The 24,041-nt window shown below is 38.7% G+C and overlaps 1 protein-coding gene across 7 annotated transcripts in view; it reads right to left on the bottom strand.

Annotated features, from left to right (window-relative positions):
* Positions 1-1,375: 1,375 nt before the first annotated feature.
* Positions 1,376-24,041, bottom strand: part of LOC140739162 (long-chain-fatty-acid--CoA ligase 6-like) — a 120,687-nt gene continuing 98,021 nt past the window's right edge. For 5 of the 7 annotated variants that reach the window (XM_073067184.1, XM_073067182.1, XM_073067179.1 and 2 more), the window contains 3 exons: positions 14,156-14,257; positions 13,800-13,871; positions 1,377-7,197 (listed from right to left, as the gene is read on the bottom strand). In XM_073067184.1, coding sequence (XP_072923285.1) covers positions 7,057-7,197; positions 13,800-13,871; positions 14,156-14,257 — 315 coding nt within the window. In that variant the 3' untranslated portion in view covers positions 1,377-7,056. Of the gene's footprint in view, positions 7,198-13,799; positions 13,872-14,155; positions 14,258-14,439; positions 23,890-24,041 lie in introns of those variants that run through there. The other 2 variants (XM_073067180.1, XM_073067186.1) reach the window with 2 other exon arrangements.

The following is a 24,041-nucleotide window of genomic DNA, read 5'->3' on the forward strand; positions in this document are numbered from 1 at the left end:
AAATTTCACGACACGTGCTGGTGATAATAAACCTGATTCTGATGCTGTTGCCTATCAAGACTGGCCCTTGCAAAGGCACTCCAAGGGAAAGATTTTTGTCCATTCCCAGCAGAAGAGAATACTTCCCAATCCTTGCACCAAAGTTACAGAGCTTTGGCGTAACCACACCTGAATCACTGCATGCAGTTTGGAGATGCTTCCTTCATAGATGATAAAGCAATAGTATAACGGATTCATTCCTGAGATGAGATTACAAGGAAAGTTGTGCAGAAGAAAACTACCGGTAGTAGCCTTTAGAAGAATGAGATGTACCGGTAATCACAGTGAAAGGTATGAGATACTCAGTGTTCCTCCTGTACTGAAGGTTTAGATTTTACTCATCACTAATTTACACCTTTACCACCCTCTTTGAGCAGCATGTCCATCACCTGCACGATTTCCTCTTTGTTTACACAGTCCCATCCCCTTTATTCTGCAAAATAAAACAGGGAAAGCCATTATCCTGAAAGATTAAGTCTGCTTCTTTCTCAAAATATTGAATAATTTTTGCATCGTTTATTTTTCTCTCAAGGGTTACACCATCTCCATTATTTTACTTAAAGAACTGAGGAGGCTTGATAGGTGCAAAGAAAACGTTTCCATTGGTGAAAATATCTAGAAATAGAGACCATGATGCCAAGATGAACTTTCTCCTATTTTTTAAAGGTAGAGGAAGAGGTTTTTTTTTAGAATATTTAATTCCAGAGAGCCATGGATGCTGATTTATGTGGAAGACTGAGAAGCATTTATATACTTTGAGCTGAAATATGGGGTTAATGTTAAAAAAAAGCTGTTGCGGTTAAAAGACAGAACTTCTGTGAACAGCAGACCATCCCCAATCTCTCCCTTGTAGCTATTATGGCCTAATATTATGATTAGCTAAATTTCCAATGAAAATAAGCATATTATAGGAATTGGCTAGAGTCCATTAAATCAATAAAATGCAAAGGCAACAAACCGGTGGACAATATCAGATTCAAATACCTAGATCACTCAGCTTAAGTAATGCTTCTCTCCATTTGGAAATTTTAATGTTCTGTAATGCTGGATCTGTATACAATCTCTATACAATATTCCAGATATGTTACTTTGTATACGATATTAACAAACTGCAAGTGAAGAATCTTTTAAAAGTAGTCACATGTGCAAAATATAAAAAAATTCTCTCTTTTTTTTCTTAAACTGGAAAATACAAAAGCAGATCCTAAGCTGCAAAGAAATTGTCAACATTATTGAATTTCCTCTCACAGCTCCTGAGAAGAGAACTTTAGGAAAATTTTGATTAAAACTGCCGACCAAAATAATACTTCAATATAAACTTTTAAAGAGCGGAAGTAATTTATACAGTGGAATGTGAATCGAGCAATCCAGAAGAGAAACTATTCGTATTATTTGTTTGTACTGTATATTTCCCCTTCTAATGTAAAAAAATTGACAAATGCTAATTTTTCCCCTCAACAAAGATATGAGTTTGTGATATCTTTGCATAACACGAGGACATTAAAATGCATCACAGATAACTGCATAGAATTGTTTAATACAAATTGACTTTTCAAATTATTCTTGCATGTATATTTTTTCCATTAAAATTATGGAAATATACTCCTGTAGGGTGCATTTCAGTCTTATTAGATTAGAAATAATTTAGATAATTTTAATATATTCATATCATAGAGAATTTTCTTATTTTTTTAAAGGAATTAATCAACTGAAGTAGTTTTTAATCTGGTAAATTGCTTTATTTGAATTTGAAACTTTTTTATTATAAGACTACATTCCATATACACATTTTGAATATATAATTTTGCTTGCTTTCATGCAAAAATAATGTTTCTATTATTCTGTAGTATGTGTTACAGTATCCTGTACAATATAATTTGTGCTCATCTCATCTTTTAAAGCTGCAGTATTTGAGAAGTAAAAATAATACTGCTTTATTTACACATAGAGAGCAAATGATTAAAAGAACCACGCACTATTGCTTCCCTTGTCAGAACAAATATAGTACTTCTCAAAAACAGGAAGATGTCACATCCATATTAATTACAATGATATCATATGACATACAACAGTATTTTCATACCACAACCCTACTCAATATTCAATAACATGATTCTCTTTAAAAGTACAATGAAGTGCACAGAAATGCTTTCAAATAGCTAGAATGTTTTGGAAATGAGCAGGCCAATTCAACTTTCAGAAAAAAAAATTTAACCCTTAAGGTCAAACTTTAAATCCATTTCTTGTTCACTTGACATTTTGATGATGATCTTAAATTTTGCACTTCTCCGCTCACATAAACAATCCTTGTGTCTGTACCAAAACTTTAATAACTTTAAAATGTCTGTGAGCTCTTTCTTCAGTTTCTCTTTTCTCATGAGAAGATAAAGAATTAGCCTGTTCATCTTTTCCGGATGACTGTAATTAATTTTGTTTCTTCTCTAAGGGCTAGCAGAACTGTAGGCAGATGTCTCATTCTGAAACTAAATGCAATTCCCATTGCTAAATTAAGAATGATTCTACTGTACTGAAGTTCCTTCGATGGGTTTGCACATTGCGTAAATTATACTTAAATACTAACAGTGGCAAAAGCACACTCAAGTACTTTATTCTCACTGCCAAATTGAAAAAGTTTCTTTGTTCCAGTCAAGTTTTACGTGCATCTTACCAGTTTTCCTGACATCTTCCTTCAGTAATATAGATTATATTGAAAACTACTGAATACAGGTTTGAACTTTCAACTCAAATTCATGGCAACATTTTTGTGATATTAACAGATATACATCTATTTATTCTATAACAGCTTCTTACATCAGCATCAGCTTGTTCTGCATTGATGCAATGCATGATTTTGTTGTAATACAAATCACACAGACCGTGCACAGACCTCATCTAACTAATACCAATGAAGTTAAAAACTGTTTCCATGTGTGGGAATGAACAAATGACAGAAAGTTGTGATGTCATATTGTTGTATTTAATCTTCTCTATACCCTTGGCATAAATCCAGAGTTAAATAAGAAAATAAGAAAGCTGGTATTTCAGATTTATGTTATAGTATGGTAATAAAGACTAATTGATGGCAAAAGTCAGCAGCAAACTGAAAACTTCTGTATGCCGAAACTTGGCTTTAAAAATTATTGTGAATGTTTTTAGCCCAGTTGCTTACTAGATCAGCATTTCATATGTATATTTCAGGTTATTGTTGTATTAATCCTTGACCTTTGTATTGTGATACCCCTAATTATTTTTTTAATATTTTGAAGTCAGAGTGAAGCTCCTCTCATATTATTACATTTTTCACAATAAGACTGCAAATTAGACATAGGATTAAACTACCAATGGCATCCATTTTAGATATGAAATTGTTAATTTAATTATTATTCTTAGATTTGTGTTTAGGTCTACATTGTAGTGTAGAAGGTACATTGTACCAAAATAAATGACAATTTATGAATGGGACATTAAATTAATTCACTTCCCTTCTAAACTTAGATGGATGCAAATGTTCCTGAGACAATTTTGAAGAAAGTCCAGGAGAGTGTCAGTGTCCAGGCCATCATTGATCTGAAGCCAAACACCTGTTTCAGATCAACTGGTCATTTTGCTGTTGTATTTAACTATGTGGTTATAGTGACAACAGTTCTAAATCGATACAGTGCTCATCTATAAAGCATCTTGAGATAGATGAAGCACGAAACGTGCTTTAGAAATAACATCTTGTATATTTTAATCAAGAATAATTTTCCACTACTGAGGCTTGAAAATCTGAACCAAGTTCTTGATTCCACCTTACATTAAGAGCTTCAGCAGAGATTGATAGTTTTACCGAAAATATTGACTAAGACAGAACAAGCAAGTGTTTTAAACAGGAGCCTGGCAATATTAAGAGACAGTACATTCTAATTGCACTACCCAAATCAAATGATAAACACAAGAGATTCTGCAGAGGCTGGAAATCCAGAGCAATATGCAAAAATACTGGAGGTACTTAGCAGGTCAGACGGCACTTATGGACGTGAATATAACAACTGACGTTTCAGGCTAAGACCCTTTTTTCAGACTGGAATGGAAGGAGGAAGATGCCAGAGTAAGAAGGTGGGGGAAGGGGAAGCAATACAAGCTGAAAGGTAATGGGCGAACCCAGGTGGGTGGGAGAGGGGCAATGAAGTAAGATGGGAGGTGATAGATGGAAAAAGGTAAAGGCTGGAGGGAGAAGGAGTCTAATAGGAGGTGAGAGGGAATGATGGAAGAGAGGGAAGAAGGGGTGCCGGGGGGAGCTGTTAAGCAGGTGGGGAGAAGTGGTAAGAGAACAAAGTGGGGAATTGAAGAGTGGGGTGGAATTGCCAGAAGCTGGAGAAATTGATGTTCATGCCATCAGGTTGGAGGCTACCTTATTGGAATATGAGGTATTGCTCCTTCAACCTGGTGGTAGCCTTATCATGGCAACAACTTTCAATTCCCTGGCCCTGATCACCTTATTTTCACCTTGGATGTCCAGTCCCTATACACTTCTATCTCCCAACAAGAAGGCCTTAAAGTTGTCCTCTGCTTCTTCCTCAACAAAAGTTCCAATAGGTTCCCCTCTGTTGTGTATTTAAAATTTCAGTAATATTTGAGTAATCTTGTAAATATGTTGTTGATTAAGCATTCTTTGTTTGTTTAAATAATTAATTACAGTTTATATTTCAAAGTGAGTGGATTGCATATGTCATGACACTACCATGTGATATGTATGAGTCTCGTTTAATGTAAAACATGAAACTAGATTCTCTTTTTGGACTTCCTTGTTATTCTTCCAATTAGTTTTATCTTTTCGAGTTACAAAAAATAATACCCTCCACAACCACCCTCCTCTGCCTGGTGGAACTGGTCTTCATCCTCAGCAATTTCTCTTTTGGCTTCTCCCACTTTCTCCAAACTCAAGGTGCAGCCACATTGGCCCCAGCTATGCCTGCCTTTTCATTGGATATGTGGAACAGTCCATGTTCCAAGCCTTCGCTGGTAACGCTCCCCAATTCGTTCACTGCTACATTGATGACTGCATTGGTGCTGCTTCATTAACCCACGCAAAGCTTGTCAATTTCATCAACTTTGTCACCAACTTGCACACTGACCTTAAATTCGCCTGGTCCGTTTCTGACACCTCTCTCCCCTTTCTCAATCTCTATGTCCATCTCTGGAGACAAACAGTCTACCAATGTCTTTTATAAACCTATGGATTCTTACAGATTCCCACAGCTATCTTGATTGTACCTCTTCCCACCCTGACTCCTGTAAAAATACCTTTCCCTTCTCTCCGTTCCTTCGTCTCCTCTGCATCTGTTCCCAGGATGAGTCTTGGCGGATTTCCTTTCCTCCACCATCGATGTTGCCCCTCACTTGCATCTCCTCAGTTTCCCAGATATCCTTGCTCACCCCTTCTTCCAGCTTTCTAAACAGTGATAGAATTCCTCTTGCCCTCACTTACCTCTCCATGAGCTTCCACATCATTCTCTGCAACTTCTTACATCTTTACCAAGACCCTACCACCAAACACATTTTTATCTCCTCACCACCCAGGGATTGTTCCTTCTGTAATTCCCTTGCCCATTCATCTTGCCCCACTAATCTCCCTCCAGGCACTTATTGCTTCAAGTGGCAGAACTGTTATGCCTGCCTATTCACCTCCTCCCTCACCACCATTCAGGGCCCCAAACAGTCCTCTAGGTGAGGCAACACTTCATCCACAAATCTGTTGGGGGTTATCTACTGTATCCGGTGCTCCCAATGTGTCCTCCTCTACATTAGTAAGACTCACTCAACATAGATTGAAGGATCGCTTTGTCGAGCACCTCCACTCCATCTGCAAAAAGTAGTGTTTGCTGGCAGCCAACAATTTCAATTCCTATCCCATATTCCCATTCCAACATGTTGGTCATGTTGGAGGAGCAACTCCTCATATTCTGTCTAGGTAGCCTACAACCTGATGGCATGAACTTATTTTTAATTATTTCTTTATTGTTTCTGGTAATTTTTCCTCCTCTCCTTTCCTCTTCTTCAATTCCCCTCTCTGGTCTCTTACATCTTCTCCTCACCTGCCTATCATCTCACCCTGGCGCCCCTTCATCTCCCCTTCCTCTCTCCTTTCCCATAAGATTTCTTCTTGTCCAAACCTTTGCCTTTTCCATCTATCACCTTCCAGCTTCTTACTTTATCCACTTCCCCCACCCAGCTGGATTCACCTATCACTTTCTAGTTTGTTCTCTCCGTACCTTCTAATTATGGCAGTTTCCTACTTCTTTTCCAGTTCTGAAGGGACTCGGCCCAAAACTTTGACTGTTTATTCATCCCTAGAGATGCAGCCTGAGCTTCTGAGTTTCACCAGCTTTTTGTGTGCATCAAATCAAATGATGAGACTTCCCTTTACCACATTGATTCTTTAAATTTCACAATATTTCTTAATCTGAAATTCCATGAACATTTATGATACATATTCAATTAATGATAAATTATGTTTAATTTACTTCAGTACAAAAATGCAGTTGTAGTTCTGAATATGCTCAGGTGTGGCACAAATCATATACTTCAAGTATTGATGAATTCATACAGCAAAAGTTTCTTAGATAACAGACCAATTCATATACCTGTACATTTTTTGATTTACAAATGTTAAAGGGAGGCATTTCAAGTTGCTTAACCCTCAGCTGAGAAGCTTTTTATGTCCCATTTTTACAAAATATGTACATTAGAATTTTAAGCTATTAATTATACCATCATATAAACAAAGTAAATTTCATTGCTGAAGAACATACAAAATTTATCTCAATTACAGTGCAGCTTTAAAAAAAGGTCAAATTTTTATTTTACATAGAAGATCTTGAAGTTAAGCAAGAAATAACCTTTCAGTTGACTGAAGAAATTACTGTTTCTGAATATAGTGAAAGAATATTTCGAATGTCCCTAATGAGTTCTTGACATAAGATAAACAGCAAACACAGGATTTTCTCCCCCCAACACGATATCTGTCAAATATTTTCATATAGAAGTATTAGCATAAAGCTCTTCAATTTGCTTCTGGAAGTAATTTCTCATTTCCACTCTTCTGGACTTTAATGTTGGGGTCAGAAGGCCATTTTGAACTGAGAACATTTCACAGTGGAGATAGATGTTTTTCACCTATGAGCCAAGAAATTACAATTATCAATATTGTATAATCTATGGATGTTCCCTTTTCCCCCTTTGGTGTCTCAGGTCTGTCCTTTTGACATTGAATGGCTTACAGACAGATTTTGTTTGGATCTTTACCTAGATTACTACAAGTCCATCTACGACTGTATATCTGACCAGGAGCTATATTTGCTTGAGTTTATCTTTTCTAAAGAGTCTGACCCGAGGATTTGAAATTCTTCTCGTGTGTTAACTAATGTGAAAAAGCGATGCTGTACAGTTTACCCATGTAAGATTAAGGTGGCAAGCAAAAGCTGCTGTCGGTTTAAAAGTGACTGAACAGGTTTAGGAAGAGATTCAGGGTGAGAACTGAGTGGCTGTTCGTGAGGGAGAGATGATGAGAGAGAACATCAGGAACATCTTTCCTTGAAAACTTGTTGCTGGAATTGTGTCTTTTTGAGTCAATTTTGCAGTGCTCATGAAAAAAATCATAAGACATAAGACCATAACACATAGGAGCAGAATTAGGCCATCTGGCCAATCGAGTCCGCTCCGCCATTCAATCATGGCAGATCCTTTTTTTTCTCCTCCTCAACCCCAGTTCCCAGCCTTCTCCCCGTAACCTTTGATGCCATGTCCAATCAAGAACCTATCAACCTCTGCCTTAAATATACCCAATGACCCGGCCTCCACAGCTGCATGTGGCTACAAATTGCAAAAATTCACCACCCTTAGGCTAAAGAAATTTCTATGCATCTCTGTTTTGAAAGGGCGCCCCTCTATCCTGAGGCTGTGCCCTCTTGTCCTAGATTTTCCCACCATGGGAAACATCCTTTCCATATCTACTCTGTCTAGGCCAGGGGTTCCCAACCTGGGGTGCCCGCACCCCCAGGGGGTGCGAGATGGAATGTCAGGGGGTGCAACAAAGAGTGACTTGTGCTTGAGTGACGAGTCACGAGTCATCACTTAGCAGGCTGCCCGTGTGCCTTGAGAAGTGGTAGTAACGCTTGTCCCAAGCACACTCCAGTCTCCCGCTGCCCGAGTCAGCATTGAGGATTCTCATCAGCGTTACTTGGGAAGTTCCACCTCAGAGTTGAGGAGTCACATCAGTGTTACCTGGGTGTTGAGGAGTCTCATCAATGTTAGCTAGAAGGTTACATCTCAGAGTTAAAAATTATCTCATAATGCCAAAATCTTTATACATCCCAAATCAACCATCGAGTAACGACTTCGCGTTAAAACCAAACCTGCAGACAGTAGTTAAATTATTCAATTATAAAATTTTAAAAAGCCGCATTTTGATAAAAAGCGGCTGAAGTCATTCGTTTGTATTTGTCTCAAGGCATTAAAGAAGTTTTTGAATTTCAAAGGTTTCCTTTCTCTTAAAAGGTTTTTTTCTTGAATCGTTGATAATTTTGAATTGTGTTAGTTGAGGTATCACGTTTAGTACCGAGGACTTTGAATCGTGTGATGGGAGTTCATATCTCCGGTTATCATCGGAAATAGGTGTGTAAATTCAGTAAAGAGTAGTCTAATAAGTCGCATCATGTCCCCGTAGCATTTCCACCTGATGATTTATCTTGGCGTAACCGCAGACAATATCGTAATATAATATTCAAAAGCATATTTCTCGCGATACTTTGCTATAGGCGTGGCTGGTTGAGTAAAGCGGTCATCCCTGACTTAGTCAGATAGTTTTTCTCATATTAGCTCATATTTTTCTCTTTACCCTTAACCCTTCATTAACCCTTCATCATGTCAAAAAGAAGGAAATGGAATGATGACTATGTGTACTTTGGTTTCACTTGCACAACAGGAAATGATGGTTTGCAAAAACCCCAGAGCATTCTTTGTAGTGTTGTGTTTTCCAACTCAAATCTGAAGCCATCCAAGCCTCAGGAGCACTTCAACAACAAGCATTACGGAACTGATGTTGAAGGACATGATGTTGGGTCATTGAAAATCAAAAGAGCTTGTTTTGATTCACAAGGAAATCTTCTAAAATTAGGTTTCATTTCCGTTGAAAAACCACTACTTCTTGCTTCATACCAAGTGGCATATAAAGTGGCCAAATCCAAGAAGCCCCATACAATTGCGGAAGATCTCATCAAGCCATGTGCACTGGAAATGGTAACAATTATCCTGGGCAAAGAAGCAAGAAAAAAATTTGAACAGGTGTCCCTATCAAATAACATCATTCACAACCGTATCAGTGATTTGAGTGAAGATATTTTGGACCAAGTCATCTCAGATGTCAGAGCTAGTCCTCTTAAAATCTCTATTCAGTTGGATGTGTCAACTGATGTCTCCAGTTGTAGTCAACTCATCACATTAGTGAGGTATGTCAATGATGGTGCTGTGAAGGAAGATTTCCTGTTTTGTAAAGATCTGAAAACAAACACAACTGCAAAGGATGTGATGCAGCTGGTGAAAGACTTCTTTGCCAAACATGATTTAGATATCAAAGTCATTGGTTCTGTGTGCACTGACGGGGCACCTGCAATGCTTGGAAATAAATCTAGCTTTTCTGCATTGATGATAAAGGAGATTCCAGACTTGCAAGTTACCCATTGTTTTCTTAATTGGCATGCTTTGGCATCAAAAACATTGCCTCCAAATTTGAAGAAAGTCCTTGATAATTGTGTGAAGATCATCAACTGGATTGGGGGCGTGCTTTGAACCATCGCATCTTCAAATTATTTTGTGAGGATCTGGGAAGTGAGCATTCAGTTTTGCTTTTCCACACAGAAGTCCGTTGGTTGTCATGAGGTTAAGCTTTAACTCGCTTCTTTGAACTGCGGGAAGAAATCAAAGTTTTTCTGGAGGAGTGTGAATGTAATCTGGTTGGGGCAATGGAATCACAGGAATTTGCCCAAATGCTGGCTTACTTAGCTGACATTTTCACTTGTATGAATGACCTAAGTGTTTCTCTTCAAGGAAAAGGGATAAACATATTGAAGGCTTGTGAAAAGTTGAATGCCTTCAAAGAAAAGTTACGTCTTTGGCATTGAAGGATCAAAAGAGGCAGTCTCTCAAATTTTCCTTCACTAGAAGAGATGGTTGATGATGTTGGATCCATAACTCCTACTGTGCGTGAAGAAATTGTGGCTCATTTGGAAATGCTGTCAGAATCGTTTGATGGGTATTTTGCAGCTAGAGACCTGAAGATTTCAGAAGAATGGATCATGAATCCATATTCCTACAATTTGTAGAAGATGTCAGATGATGAAGAGCTGAAGGAAGATCTTATTGATTTGCGGCAAATCGAGCTCTTGAAATGCAATTTGAAAGCAAGACTTTGGAGGAGTTTTGGTGTGCAGCACTGGATATGTTCCCAAGACTTGGTGGAAAAGCACTCCGTGTCCTCATTCCATTTGCAACAGCATACTTGTGTGAATCTGGATTCAGCCCTCTTTTGTAAATCAAGACAAAATCTAGGAATCGCCTGAATCCACAGGCAGACCTGTGGATCGCAGTCAGCAAGGAAGTTCCACGTTTTGACAAAATCATGAACGAGAAGCAGGAGCAAAGAAATCATTGAATTTTATGTTCACAATTGGGATTGATTTTACAGTTTACAATTTTTTCTGAATAAATTAGAATCTGATTGCTCAACTTATATTTGCATTTTATGCACTGAGTTAGAAGCTTAATTTTTTAAGTTCAGTTTGTTCACCCGCAGTATTGTATGTGGTTCAAAAATTAGAAATTAGACTTCTTCATCTTCAAATGTGATATTACTTTTGTAGGGGGTGCGAACATTAATCAAACATTTCCTAGGGGTGCGGGGCATAGAAAGGGTTGGGAACCACTGGTCTAGGCCTTTCAACATTTGAAAGGTTTCGATGAGATCCCCCCACATTCTACTGAACTCCAGTGAGTACAGACCCAGAGCCATCAAATGTCCCTCGTATGATAACTCTTTCATTCCTGGAATCGTCCTTGTGAACTTCCTCTGGTCCCTCTTTAATGCCAGCTCATCTAAGATGAGGGGCCCAAAACTGTTCACAATACTCAAGGTGAGGCTTCACCAGTGCCTTATAAAGCCTCAGCATCACATCCTTGCTCTTGTATTCTAGACCTCTTGAAATGAATGTTAACATGGCAACTCCCAAGTCCCTTTGCATCTCAGATTTTTGGACTTTTTCCCCATCTGAAAAATAGTCCACACATTTATTTCTACTACCAAAGTGCATGACCATGCATTTTCCAACATTGTATTTCATTTGCCACTTTCTTACCAATTCTCCTAATCTGTCTAAGTCCTTCTGTATCCTACCTGTTTCCTCAGCACTACCTGCCCCTCCACCAGTCTTTGAATCATCTACAAACTTGGCAACAAAGCCATCTGTTCCAACATCTAAGTCATTTATAAACAGCATAAAAAGAAGTGGTCCCAACACCCACCCCGACGGAACACCACTAGTTACTGACAGCCAACCAGAAAAGAATCTTTTTGTTCCAACATGCTGCCTCTTACCAATCAGCCAATGCTCTAACCATGTTAGTAACTTTCCTGTAATACTATGGGCTCTTAACTTTGTAAACAGCTCATGTGTGACACCTTATCAAAGGCCTTCTGAAAGTCCAAATAAACAAAATCCACTGCATCCCCTTTATCTATCCTACTTGTCAGGAAAATGTAGGGCTGGGGAAGTGTGGCGTTACCAAGGAGAGTCAGGATAAAGCAATATATGAAGAGAATTGAGGACAGGCTTGATGTCAAGGAATGCTATTGGTTAGGGGAGGTCTTTTACAGAGTGAAGTTAGTTACAAACTATCAAAATTATCCAAGATGATTTCAAATGCTTCTAAATTCTGCTTATGGATGTTTGCATAACATCTCACAGAATCATACTTCGCGGTATCTGGGAAAGCCACTTCCTGCATGAGTGGCCTGCAGATGGCCATTCAGACAAGAACTGCAGGTTGTCACTGATCGCTGCCAAGTCTGGTAGCTTTTGCATTTGTGTATCAACTGTATAAAGAACCCATAATAAATCATCTAACATGCTAAATCTGTATCTCAAATTACAGTTTAACTTTCATAGTAATTGTTTCATGTTGTGAAAGTAAATGTGAGGTTTTGCAGTATAATTTCCACCAATACTTTACCTATTCATTGTCTTGGCACTATAAACTTTTAAAATAAATACTTAAATATTTCTAGTTGTACCTTTGTAGTCACTTAAGCAGAACCTTTACAAAGACACAAATACAGTCTGTTGGAACAAGCAGTTTAATTATTCTTTAAGTTTGACTTATCATGTAGTACTTAGACAACAGTTGTTCAACAGATGAACACTTGATTAATTTTATACTTTAAGATAAAATTATTTTAGTATTTAATCTGGTTCAAGGGAGCTGTGGCAAAACAAAGACATCTTGCCACAGATGTTTCATTCTGCAATATAAAGGTAAATATATTAAGTCTGGACGATTAGAATTATTTGGAACTTTAATCTTTGAACTTTCTTATTTTATCTAAAGGATTGAGTAAATATTCACAATATTGTCATATAACATGCATGATGGCACTACTAATGCAAAATGCATTTAGTATGGGTCTTAATTTTCAAAAGGAACTGGTAAAATTATAAGGCTAAATTAACACTATTTCAAGTGACTTTTATTATGCATTTCAGGGTGGCAATTTTTAGGCCTTTATTTTAGATGTCAGTAAATGCATAGTGAACCTTGATTTTAAGAATTAAAACTCCATTTTGGTAAAGTAAAATAATTTACATGTGTAAAGGGGGTTTCTTTTTTCTTTGTTACTGTGTATGTAATCAAAATGGCTTCTTTGTTTTGTTAAAAACAGGAATGCTTCTTTGTTGCGAGAGAGCGCTGGAAGCTTGTTTGGGTTAAAATTCACTGATAACGAGAATTGTATTCCTTTGTAAACCAATTGGGATTAATGTTGTTCTTTCTTCTGAGTCTGTAAACTACTGTTGGCGGGCTTTTGGAGAGATGGGCGCAAGGGGTTGAGAGAGAGAGGACGTGATGCTGTAAGCTGAGCGAGGAACGGACCCCAAGCGGGGGTCCAAGGCCAGGAGGTACTCCGAGGAGAGGAGATGAAGCTAGATGTGCTTGGTTGACCACTTCGGGTGGTCCTAAGCTGCGAGTCGAGGAGTTTGGAGGGGTTTGAATGGTGGCCAGAAGACTTCAGTAATTGAGCTCCAACGGTTGTGCACAAAGTGGTTTGGACTTTGATAAGTTTGGCGCCTTTTCTTTATTTTTTTCTTCATATATACTGTATCGTTATTAATCACTTAGTTATAGTAACCTTTATAAATTGTACTCATTTAATCGCATATGGTGTACTGTCTGTTTTTGGTTGAGGTGGGGACATCACACAGCATCCACACCAGCTGATTACCCAGTTTGGCGGGGCCGAAGGCTGCTCCCCCTAGACGAGAACGAGCTGAGCGAGCCTGAGGCGACCCAGGGGGGGTTACATATGAATTGCTTAAATTAAAAATATTACACAAATTAAATTCTAATAAAACATATTAATAAGTTATGTAAATTCAAATATATCCTGACAAAAATGTTAAATTTCTAGAAGGAAATTCCCTATCTTGAAAATAAAAACAGTTTATACTTCTTACCTGTTCAAATGAATAAAGGCCGGCCTGCTGCCCCAGCTTTACCATGTCCTCCATTATTGCTTTTTTAAAACCCTGAATTTAATCAAAGTGTTTTGTTAGGTGCTTCGGCAGTTCTCTTTTATAACTGACATTCAAAGCAGACAGCGGCAGAAAATGTGATAGATGTGGAAATGCACAGTGAATCATGTAGTACCTTTTCCTACCAAAAGAGGTCATCTTATCAACAGATTGTGCAGTAAAAACTGTCATATGTAAATCTATAATGATAACATGATTTTTAGAAATTTGGCTTTGCAATAACCTGGTTAAATACATAGTATAGTCAAGATACACATTTTAGAAGCATTAAAAAATACCTTGGATTTACATAGTTCTCCATATGATCCTTCAAATCCCTTTTTCCTTGCCCAGGCTTCTGTGGCTTCTGGGTCTGGTACGACAATACCTACCAGGAAGGACTGTACCAAAGCAGTGTAAGGATGTTTATATATTACTAGGCAATTAAATTTCAATCTTAAATAATAAAATTCATAGATTCATAGCTTTATATGAGATGAAAAATTCTAATGAAATGTGAACTGATTTAGATATGGTACAAAAGGAAGAATATAAATAGCATCCGAGGTCTTTGAAAACTCACCATGTGATTCAGTCTTGATGTTGCTTCATGCAAATATTTTTGCACACTTTTGTTCCATTATATTTTTTAATGTAATATAACTTGAAGGTGAATTTCCATTTACAGTCTGTTTGCAATTGTTCCATCTTCAAAATCTTAGTTAAACTCTTCTGGTTGAAAAGGCTTCACGTCTACACCACATTCCAATAAAATTATGGCTGCTCTTCTATTTTAGCTTCAACTTCTCACACCACCCCTAATATTTTTGATATTTTTGCTACCCAAAGGACTGTAGATTGCTATTTTGAGTATATTTCATGACTAAGCATCTGAAACCTCTGGGCTTACAAATGCTAAGGATTCATAACTCAATCCATAAAGAATTAAAAGGACAAGAAATTCTGCAGATGTAGAAAATACAGAGTAATGTAAAATATGGAGGAACTCAGCAGATCAGGTAGCATCTGTAGAGAGGAGTACAGAATTGATATTTTGGTCCGAGACCCTTCATCAGGGCTCAACAAGAATCGAACAAGTATTGTCACTTTATTTCATTTCTTACTCTTTGAATTTTAATTTCAAACTGCTCAGCCAGTGGAAACATCTTCCCAGCAGTTACTCTGTACACAAATATTTTGTATGTTTCAATGAAATCACTTTCCATTCTTTCAAAGTCTAGGGATTATGGACTTCAATTGGTTACTCATTCCCATCACGCAAGCTATCAGTCAGGTGATCTTTTTGCCCATCCTTTAACATATCTTTTCATCATTCAAGAGATGGAGGTCCAGAAAATGGACCATTAAATACCTGTATTCTCTATTAACAATCTTATTTCTATTCAGATTGTTATCAAGTAGTAACAAATCAATAATTAAGGGAATTAAGGTGAGTGTGTGTGTTGACAGCATAATTTACCCGAGATCAATCTTTCCTGGAAGATCAGTAACACTTTGGTTTTTAATGCAAAGATCATCTCATTGATATGAAAATAAATCACTGCTTTAAATCCCTCTCTCAGTAGGCTTTCAGTAGCAACTGGAGAGACATTATACACAACACAATCAACCTGATGGAAAAAAGCTCAGAACCAATATGTTTTCAAAAGGAATCAATTTTCCTTTACTATTTAAACCACAAAACAAGCACACTTGCACAGGAGAAATGTGTGTCTACTATCAGTTCTTTATAGGCTTGTCAATGCTCTGAGGTAAACTGTTTGTTGTACACCACAAATTAAAGAGCTCTTATGGGATATTTACTGGTTTGTTGGAAATCAAATTAGGACATTGGAATTATGTAAGACCATAGACCAGAAATGATTGGAGCAGAATTAGGCCATTCAGCCCATTGAGTCAGCTCCACCATTTCATTATTTCATTATATTTTCCCTCTTAACTGCATTTTACCAAAAAAAAGGTGAGAAGTCTGTTGATCCAAGGATAACTGTTCAGGAAATAACTTGGTTACAATCCCTCCAGCCTCTGGTCTTGAAGAGGCAGAGGAATCACAATCAGGTTTATTATCTCTGTCTTGTAGGAATAGAAAGATATAAAATTACCATAAATTACAATAAAAATAAAATGGAGATAGTATCCAAAGGCAAGAATAGTCAGTCTGACAAAGGTAAAGAAGGAGGGTGCATTATAAATTTGGGAGGTTGAAGAGGTGACAAATAGGACATAGAGAGAGGTAGTTACACCCAAGGTGCAGGTCAGGAAGGGGAAAGGGGCTAAGGAGCCAGAGCAGAGCACTCCTGTGGCCATCACCCTCAACAACATGCAACTGTTCAATATTATTTGTTATTGTTAAAGTGTAGTTATTTATTCACCCTGGTAATGCTAAAGTAGCCTTTAAGAGAAAAGGGAGACATTATTATCCATGTGCCAAGTAGAAAAAAGTGTTACAATGTTCTAGAAAGAATATTGAGTATTGGTTGTATTGGTCGTATTGTGAGGAAAGGTGAATAATATTTGATAATATCCATGTACATTGTTTTTAAAATCCAGAATATTGGTAATGTTTTCCATGTGGATGCTTTAGATTTTCGCAAGTAAGGTATCGGCGCTGGATAGCATAGTTGTGCATAGTCCCTATCAGCCTAGTAGCTTGCCCTTTCTAGTGATTTTAACTAAAAGGCAATAAGTTTTTGTAAAGGTTTATTTTTGTCTTCCTTTATTGTTTTCATGACCAAATGTGAATGTGATGGAGTAATGTGAATGTGTTAAACTCTGTTCATGTAATGTGAGTGAGGAGAACTCATTTCAGGGTCTCGCCTATACACGTTCGGAAATTAAGCATGTGTGTGCCAAAGTGAGTATACCTTGATGAGATGTATTTATTCATATCTTTTATGTTGTGTATGAGGTACAGGGTTGGTGGGATTCTAATGTTGTTTGCATTTCTTTTGGGATTGCTACTACCATATTGGCTTGGTATATTGTGTTTGATTTACTTTCATACTGCATAAGTAGTGAGTCGATACACAAGTGTGTGGACCAAAATTAAGCTGAGATTGTAACAGCAGGAGCTGTGTTTTTTTAAAAATTCATTTTGTTGTTTCTATTTTGATTCTCCCTTTCTGCATTAAAACATCTAAAACAGATAAAGAAATTAAAGATCCAAAAAATGATTTGTCGTCCTATGCCTATATTTTTCCCAGGCTGCAAAATTTAGTACCAGGAGTGGGATAATCCCAAGCCAGTTCAGAGGGTTTTTGATTTTTGTATGCAGTACAGGATACAGCACATAACTCCATAGTGGTGAAGAACTGGACAGCCGTTCCCAAGGGCTGGAAGAAGAGCCTGCCTGGTGTTGCGTGGAGACTATGGTAGAGCCTTGAGTCTGGGCTGGGTCATCTGGGACTGACACCAAGACGTAGAACTGTGACCGTGAAGTCATCATGATTTCCTCAGGAGACGTCAGCAACCCCTTTCCAGGCTTGTTGTAGAGACTTTAAAGACTTGAGTTTTCATAATGGTTCATACAGAGAATGAATAAACTGAACGAGATTTGAATGAACAATTAGGGAGTTGTGTAGTAGGCATGAGGAAGCCATGGCAACTATAGATAAATTAAGTTGTATGTATGTGTTCCAAGGGAAAGACAGATTGCTCCATTTACAGGGGATGTTGAGAAAGATGGGAGGTCTGTTGATGACCTTATTGAAGAAGTTGAATGGGCACTTTGTGCAAGAAATCATTCTGACCAGGATCAGGGGTCCTGATTATGTCATTGCTCAGGAGTGCAGCTCTAGAAGAAGCACGTATGTGCAGTGATGCTGAGGAAGACCAGGCTGATGACGTGTTCACCTACGTTTCTCAGGGAAGCTTTTAGTGACAACCAGAGTACACTCCAGCCGATGCATAGCTTCTGTAGTCACAAGCAGCGTGAGGGTGAAGAGAGTTTTCACATGCCCTAGCCCAAGCTCTTAACTTGCTATTGAAGTGTTCCACTGATGCTGTGGCCAATGAGAGGGTGGTTCTAAGAGATCAATTTATAGAGGGCATCAGAGATCCTTCACTTAGAATCACAATTGGAATCAGGTTTATTATTACCGGCATGTGACGTGAAATTTGTTATCTTAGCAGCAGCAGTTCAATGCAATACGTAATCTAGCAGAGCTCCACAGATTTGTACAGGACAACCCTGAGTCCTCAATGATAGAAGTCCGAGAGGAAGCTCATCTGTGGTTTTTAGAAGAGTCCTCAAGAAATGCAAAGACTGTAAAAGACAAAGTGTAGCAGTAGCCAGCCACAGTGCTCAACTCTTAAAGTTCAGGTATCTGAGTCTGTCACTCGAGAAGATGCCCTTAAAGTAATCGCAGAGCAGGGCAAAACCATTAGTGAGTTGACTCAAGCAGTGAAAGATCTTGAGCTTAAGATATCAAGTGTTTGTTGGACACAGGTAGTCAAATGAGCACTATGACTGAGTAGTTCTTTCGAGAAAACTGGAACGGAGCGGATGAGGATATGTTGTCCACTGCTGGCTGGTTTAGGTTGACAACTGCTAATGGTCTTTCATATTCCTTCAGTATCTAGAGCTTGATGGGCATGACGATATCCCATTGTGGCTTCTAGTAGTCAGGGATCCTGTTAGCACTGAACAACCAGTCCCACGCCTTGTAGGCATAAACATTATAAGCCAATGTAGGCAACATGTCTGTGCAGAATTTGACATGACCCTAGAAGGAAAGTTGGATTCTGATTGGAGAGAATTTTATTAGAAAGTGCAGATGCACACTACCAAAAAGAAAGCTGTAGTCCAAGTATCGGGAAAGGATACTGAGCATATACCGGCTGAATCAGTGGCTAGGACGGCCGTTGGAGATGCTGGTAGTGACCATAAAATGTTACTTAAGCCACTTAACACCCCTCTACCGGGACGCCTTGTAGTTACTCCCATGCTCGTTGACTCTCGTAGTCATATAGTACCAGTACAGATTTTAAGCCTCTCTCGAGAGGATGTGTGGCTCTCACCTAGGACCCGGCTGGGTATCCTATCAAAGGTAGAGTGCATCGATAGTGGTCTGCAACGTGCTGTAAGATTTCAGCAGATCACAGCTGGCATTGAACAAGTGTCTGTCGGTGTAAAGGAGGAGGGTAGAAATCCCATGCTAGAGTCAATTCTAGACAAACTCGACATTAGCGGTAGTGAGGAACAATAAGCTCAGCTAAGAGCTTTACTGGCTAAGAACCTGGATATCTTTGCAGTTGAAGATGAAGACCTTGGGTACACTGACAAGGTCAAGTATGAAATTCAGTTAATTGGTGACGAATCAATTTCACAGCCATACCATAGCATTCCACCCAATCAGTACAGTGAAGTGAAAAAGCACATCTCAAAGTTGTTGATGAAGGGTGTGATTCAGGAGAGCAATAGTGCATATGCCTCACCTGCAGTGTTGGTATGCAAGGCCGATGGTAGCATAAGACTGTGTGTAGATTATCGGAGACTGAATCTCAAGACTACAAACGACACATTCCCGCTCCCATATATCGATGAGAGCTTTGATGCCCTGTGGGAGTGCAATTTTTCTTGACAATAGAGTGATTACCACCAATTGGCCGTAGAGGAGTTAATAGGTATACAATTGCTTTTTTGACCCCGTTTGGTCTATATGAATATCTACACATGCCATTTGGGGTCTGCAATGGGCTGGTGACTTTTCAAAAACTCAAGCAGGCAACCATGAATGATTTAGTCTTCCAAGTTATGCTCGTGTACCTGGATGATATTCTGGTGTATTCACAGACTTTGTAGGAACACTTGGAGAGGCTTGACACTGTGGTTCATTGCCTCAAGGAGACTGGTCTGAAGGTGAAATTGGAAAGATGCCATTTTCTGCAGTCAGAGGTCAAGTTCTTAGGACACCAGATATCAGCCAAGGAGATAGGCCCAGATCCCGAGGAGGTCTTGGCTGATCAGCAGTGACCAGTTCCATCTACAGTCAAAGACTTGAGATCATTTCTCAGCTTTTGTAATTATTTTAGACGGTTCATTCAGGGATTCTGAATGTCAAAATGTTGAGCATGGTGTGACTAGTGTCCTGAGCTGTGTTTATTTCAATGTAAGAAGTATCATAGGAAAGGCGGATAATAGTGCTGAAGATGGGGTAGCTGGTTTACAAACAAAGGCAATGTGTAGCGAGGCGAGGCTGTTGATAGGGCAAAATTGCAGTCAGCAGGATAAATTGCAGTGTTAAATGCAGACAACATTGAAACGGATGAGTACAGAACTGAGGGTGTTGTGTTGGAAAGTGCACAGTATACAGAATAAGGTAGATGAGCTTGCAGCACAGTTACAGATTGGCAGGTATGATGTTGTAGGCATCACTGAATCATGGCTGAAAGAAAGTTATAGCTGGGAGCTTAATGTCCAAGGATATACATTGTATCGAAAGGATAGACAGGAAGACAGAGGGGGTGAAGCTGCACCGTTGATAAGAAATGAAATCAAATTATTAGAAAGAGGTGACATAGGGTCGGAAGGTGTTGAAACATGGTGGATAGAGCCAAGGAACTGCAAGGGTAAAAAGTCCCTGTTGTGAGTTGTATACAGGTCACCAAACAGTAGTTAGGATGTGGTCTACAAATTACAACGGGAGATAGAAAATGCATGCCAAAAGGGCAAAGTTACAATACTCAAGGGGGACTTCAATATGCAGGTAGATCGGGAAAATCATATTGGCGCTGGATTACAGGAGGGGGAAAAGGTGGCTTTTTGGAGCAGCTTGTGGCTGAGCCCACTTGGGGATCAGCTATTCTGGATTGGGTATTGCGCAATTAATCAGAATTGTTTACAGAGATTAAGGTAAAAGAAACTTCAGGGGAAAGTGATAATAATATGATCAAATTCACACTGAAATCTGAGAAGGAGGAGACAAAGTCAGATGTATCAGTATAACAATGGAGTATGAGAGAGGAGCTGGCCAGAATTGATTGGAAAAGACCATTGGCAGGGATGATGATGGCAGAGCAGCAATGGCTGGAAAATTCCGGAAGCAATTCAGAAGGCATAGGACATAAACATCTCAAAGAGGAAGAAGTATTCTAAGGAAAGATGACACAATCATGGTTAATAAGAGAAGTCAAAACCAACATAAAAGCAAACGAGACAAAATATAATCAAGCGAAATTTAATGAGAAGTTAGAGAATTGGGAAGCTTTTAAAAACTAACAGAAGGCAACTTATAAAGTCATTAAGAAGGTAAAGATGGGCTACAAAAATAAGCTAGCCAATAATATTAAAGAGGATACCAAAAGTTTCTTCACATACATAAAGTGTAAAAGAGAGGTGAGAGTGGATATTGGACCACTAAAAAATGATGCTGGAGAGGTAGTAATGAGGTACAACGAAATGGCGGGTGAACTGAATAAGTATTTTGCATCAGTATTCACTGTGGAAGACTGTTGGAGTTAATTATTAAGGATGAGGGCTTGGAGGCACATGATAACCTAGGCCATAGTCAGCATGGCTTCCTCAAGGAAAAATCTTGCTTGACAAACTTATTGGAATTCTTTTAAGAAATAATGAGCAGGATAGACAAAGGAGAATCAGTTGATGGTGCATACTTGGATTTTCAGAAGGCCTTTGACAAGGTGTCACACATGAGGCTGTTTAACAAACTATGAGCATGGATAAAGCAGTGACTGACTGGCAGGAGGCAAGCATTGGGAATAAAGGGAGTCTTTTCTGGCTGGCTGATGGTGACGAGTGGTGTTCCACAGGGGTCTGTGTTAGGACTGATTCTTTTTGGGTTATATGTCAATGAAATGGATGATGGAATTGATCGCTTTGTTGCAAAGTTTGTAGAAAATATGAAGATAGGTGGAGGGGCAAGTAGTTTTGAGGAAGTAGAGAGGCTGAAGAAGAACTTAGACAGATTAGGCGAATAGGCAAAGAAATGGCAGATGAAAAACAGTATTGGAAAGTGTATGGTCATGCACTTTGGTAGAAGACGTGAAAAGGTTGACTATTTTTAAATGAGAAAAAATACAAAATACGAGACGCAAAGAGACTTGCAAGTTCTTGTGCAGATTCTGTAATGGTTAGTTTGCAGGTTGAGTTTGTGGTGAGGAAGGCCAATGCTATGTCACCACTCATTTCAAGAGGACTAGAATATAAAAGTAAGGATGTGATGTTGAAACTTTATAAGGCACTGGCGAGGCCTCACTTGGAGTATTGAGAGCAGTTTTGGGCCCCTTATCTTAGAAAAGATATGCTGAAACTGGAGGGGGTTCAAAGCAGGTTCATGAAAATTATTCCAGGAATGAATGGCTTGTCACATGAAGAGCATCTGTTGACCCTGGGCCTGTATTCACTGAAATTCCAAGGAATGAGGAATGACCTCATCGAAGCCTGTCAAATGGCGAAAGGCCTTGATAGAGTGGATGTGGAGAGGATATTTCCTATGGTGGGAGAATCTAAAATCGGAGGACACACCCTCAGAATAGAGAGTCATCCTTTTAGAATGGGGATAAGGCAGCATTTCTTCAACCAGAGAGTGGTGAATCTGTGGAATTCTTTGCCATGAACAGCTGTGATTCCAAGTCTTTATGTAATGATTGATAGGTTTTTGATTGGTCAGGGCTGTAAGGGATATGGGGAGAAGGCAGGAGATTGGGGTTGAAAGGAAAATTGAATCAGCCATGATGAAGTGGTGGAGTAGTCTTCATGGGCTAAATAGCCTAATTTTGCTCCTATATCTTATGGTCCTATAAAGATTCAACTGGAATGGTATAAATATGATGCAACAGGACTGTTTTGATTATTGCTCCAGAGCACCAAAATTCCTTTATGGCTGAGATCTGAGGCTTCTAGTGCATGTTATTGGGGTTCTGTTTTCACATTTTTTAATTTCCTTAGCAGGCCTACACACAGAGTGTCCACCATATGCTCAGTAGTTCAGGTATAGAGTGCATTGAAGCCAAGCAGGGGTGTGCTTCGGTGGGTTGGGGTGGTAGGGTTTTGTAATTAACATAACTGGAGAGAGGAATTGGAAGCATAATCAGGGACCGTGGAATTGAAGAGGTTAGTATCATTGTTAGAGAAGGGTGATTGGGGATTTGAAGTAGAAGCAGCTGTATGGAGGGTGATAGGAGGAATTGAAGGGGAGAATCACAGGGTAATTTGCGGGGCAGATTTGAAACAGCAGGTCTTGTGGTGAGGACTTGATAAGTGGAAAAAAAATCACGAAGTATTCATTTGCTGGAAACCTGAAACAAAAACAGATTATGCTTGAAAAACTCACCACATTAGGCAGTATCTTTGGAATTAAAAAAAAGTCAATATGTCAGATTAAAAGATAATTCATCAGAATTTAAATTCTCAAGACTCCAATGATAATGCAGTAGGATTTAAAATAGGTTTTCTAAGTCAATGTGTACGTCCAAGATAAAGTGGCACTGGTTGGTTGCCACAGTTGTGTAGTGGTTATTACAGCTGGACGCTATTACAGCTCAGGACATTCTGGGATTTGGTGTTCAGTTCTGTCACCAACTGAAGGGTGTTTGTACCTTCTTCCTGTGAACACGCGGATTTCCTCCGGGTGCTCCAGTTTCCTCCCACTGTCCAATGACGTACTGGTTAGTAAGTTAATTGGCCAATGTAAATTGTCCTGTGAATGGGGTAGGTCGAAAAGGTGGGTTGCTGCACAGTGCAGGTGGTTGGGCCAGATGGGCGTGTTCCACACTGTATCTCTAAATAAAATAAATACATCTCTGCTTCATTCTTTGCACAGCTGTACAATTCAGGGTTTATGAACGTCTCCTACCAGTGCTTATTGTCTTTTTGTAGCACCACAATCTGATGTGCAACTGTAGAAGTTGAGCTTGATATAGCACATTGGTCTCTCAGTTTCTTTTTCTTTAAACCCTTTCCAGTAAGATGTTGTCTTCATTAATTGTATCTTGGAGTAAAGTAGTCCGCTATCATAAGTTGATATTTTAATGATTTCCTGACGCATTCCAACTAATAATTTATATACAACATAAAAACATGAGAGAGACTAAGACAAAGAGAAACGCTAATAATGCAACAAAAATATTTTAAAGGAATCAGATTAACAGATAATATACTTTAGAAATTTTAAGATGGAATTGTTATGCATTGTAATTTAAAAA

The sequence above is a fragment of the Hemitrygon akajei genome, chromosome 15, assembly GCF_048418815.1.
Source record: "Hemitrygon akajei chromosome 15, sHemAka1.3, whole genome shotgun sequence".
Lineage (NCBI taxonomy): Eukaryota > Metazoa > Chordata > Chondrichthyes > Myliobatiformes > Dasyatidae > Hemitrygon > Hemitrygon akajei.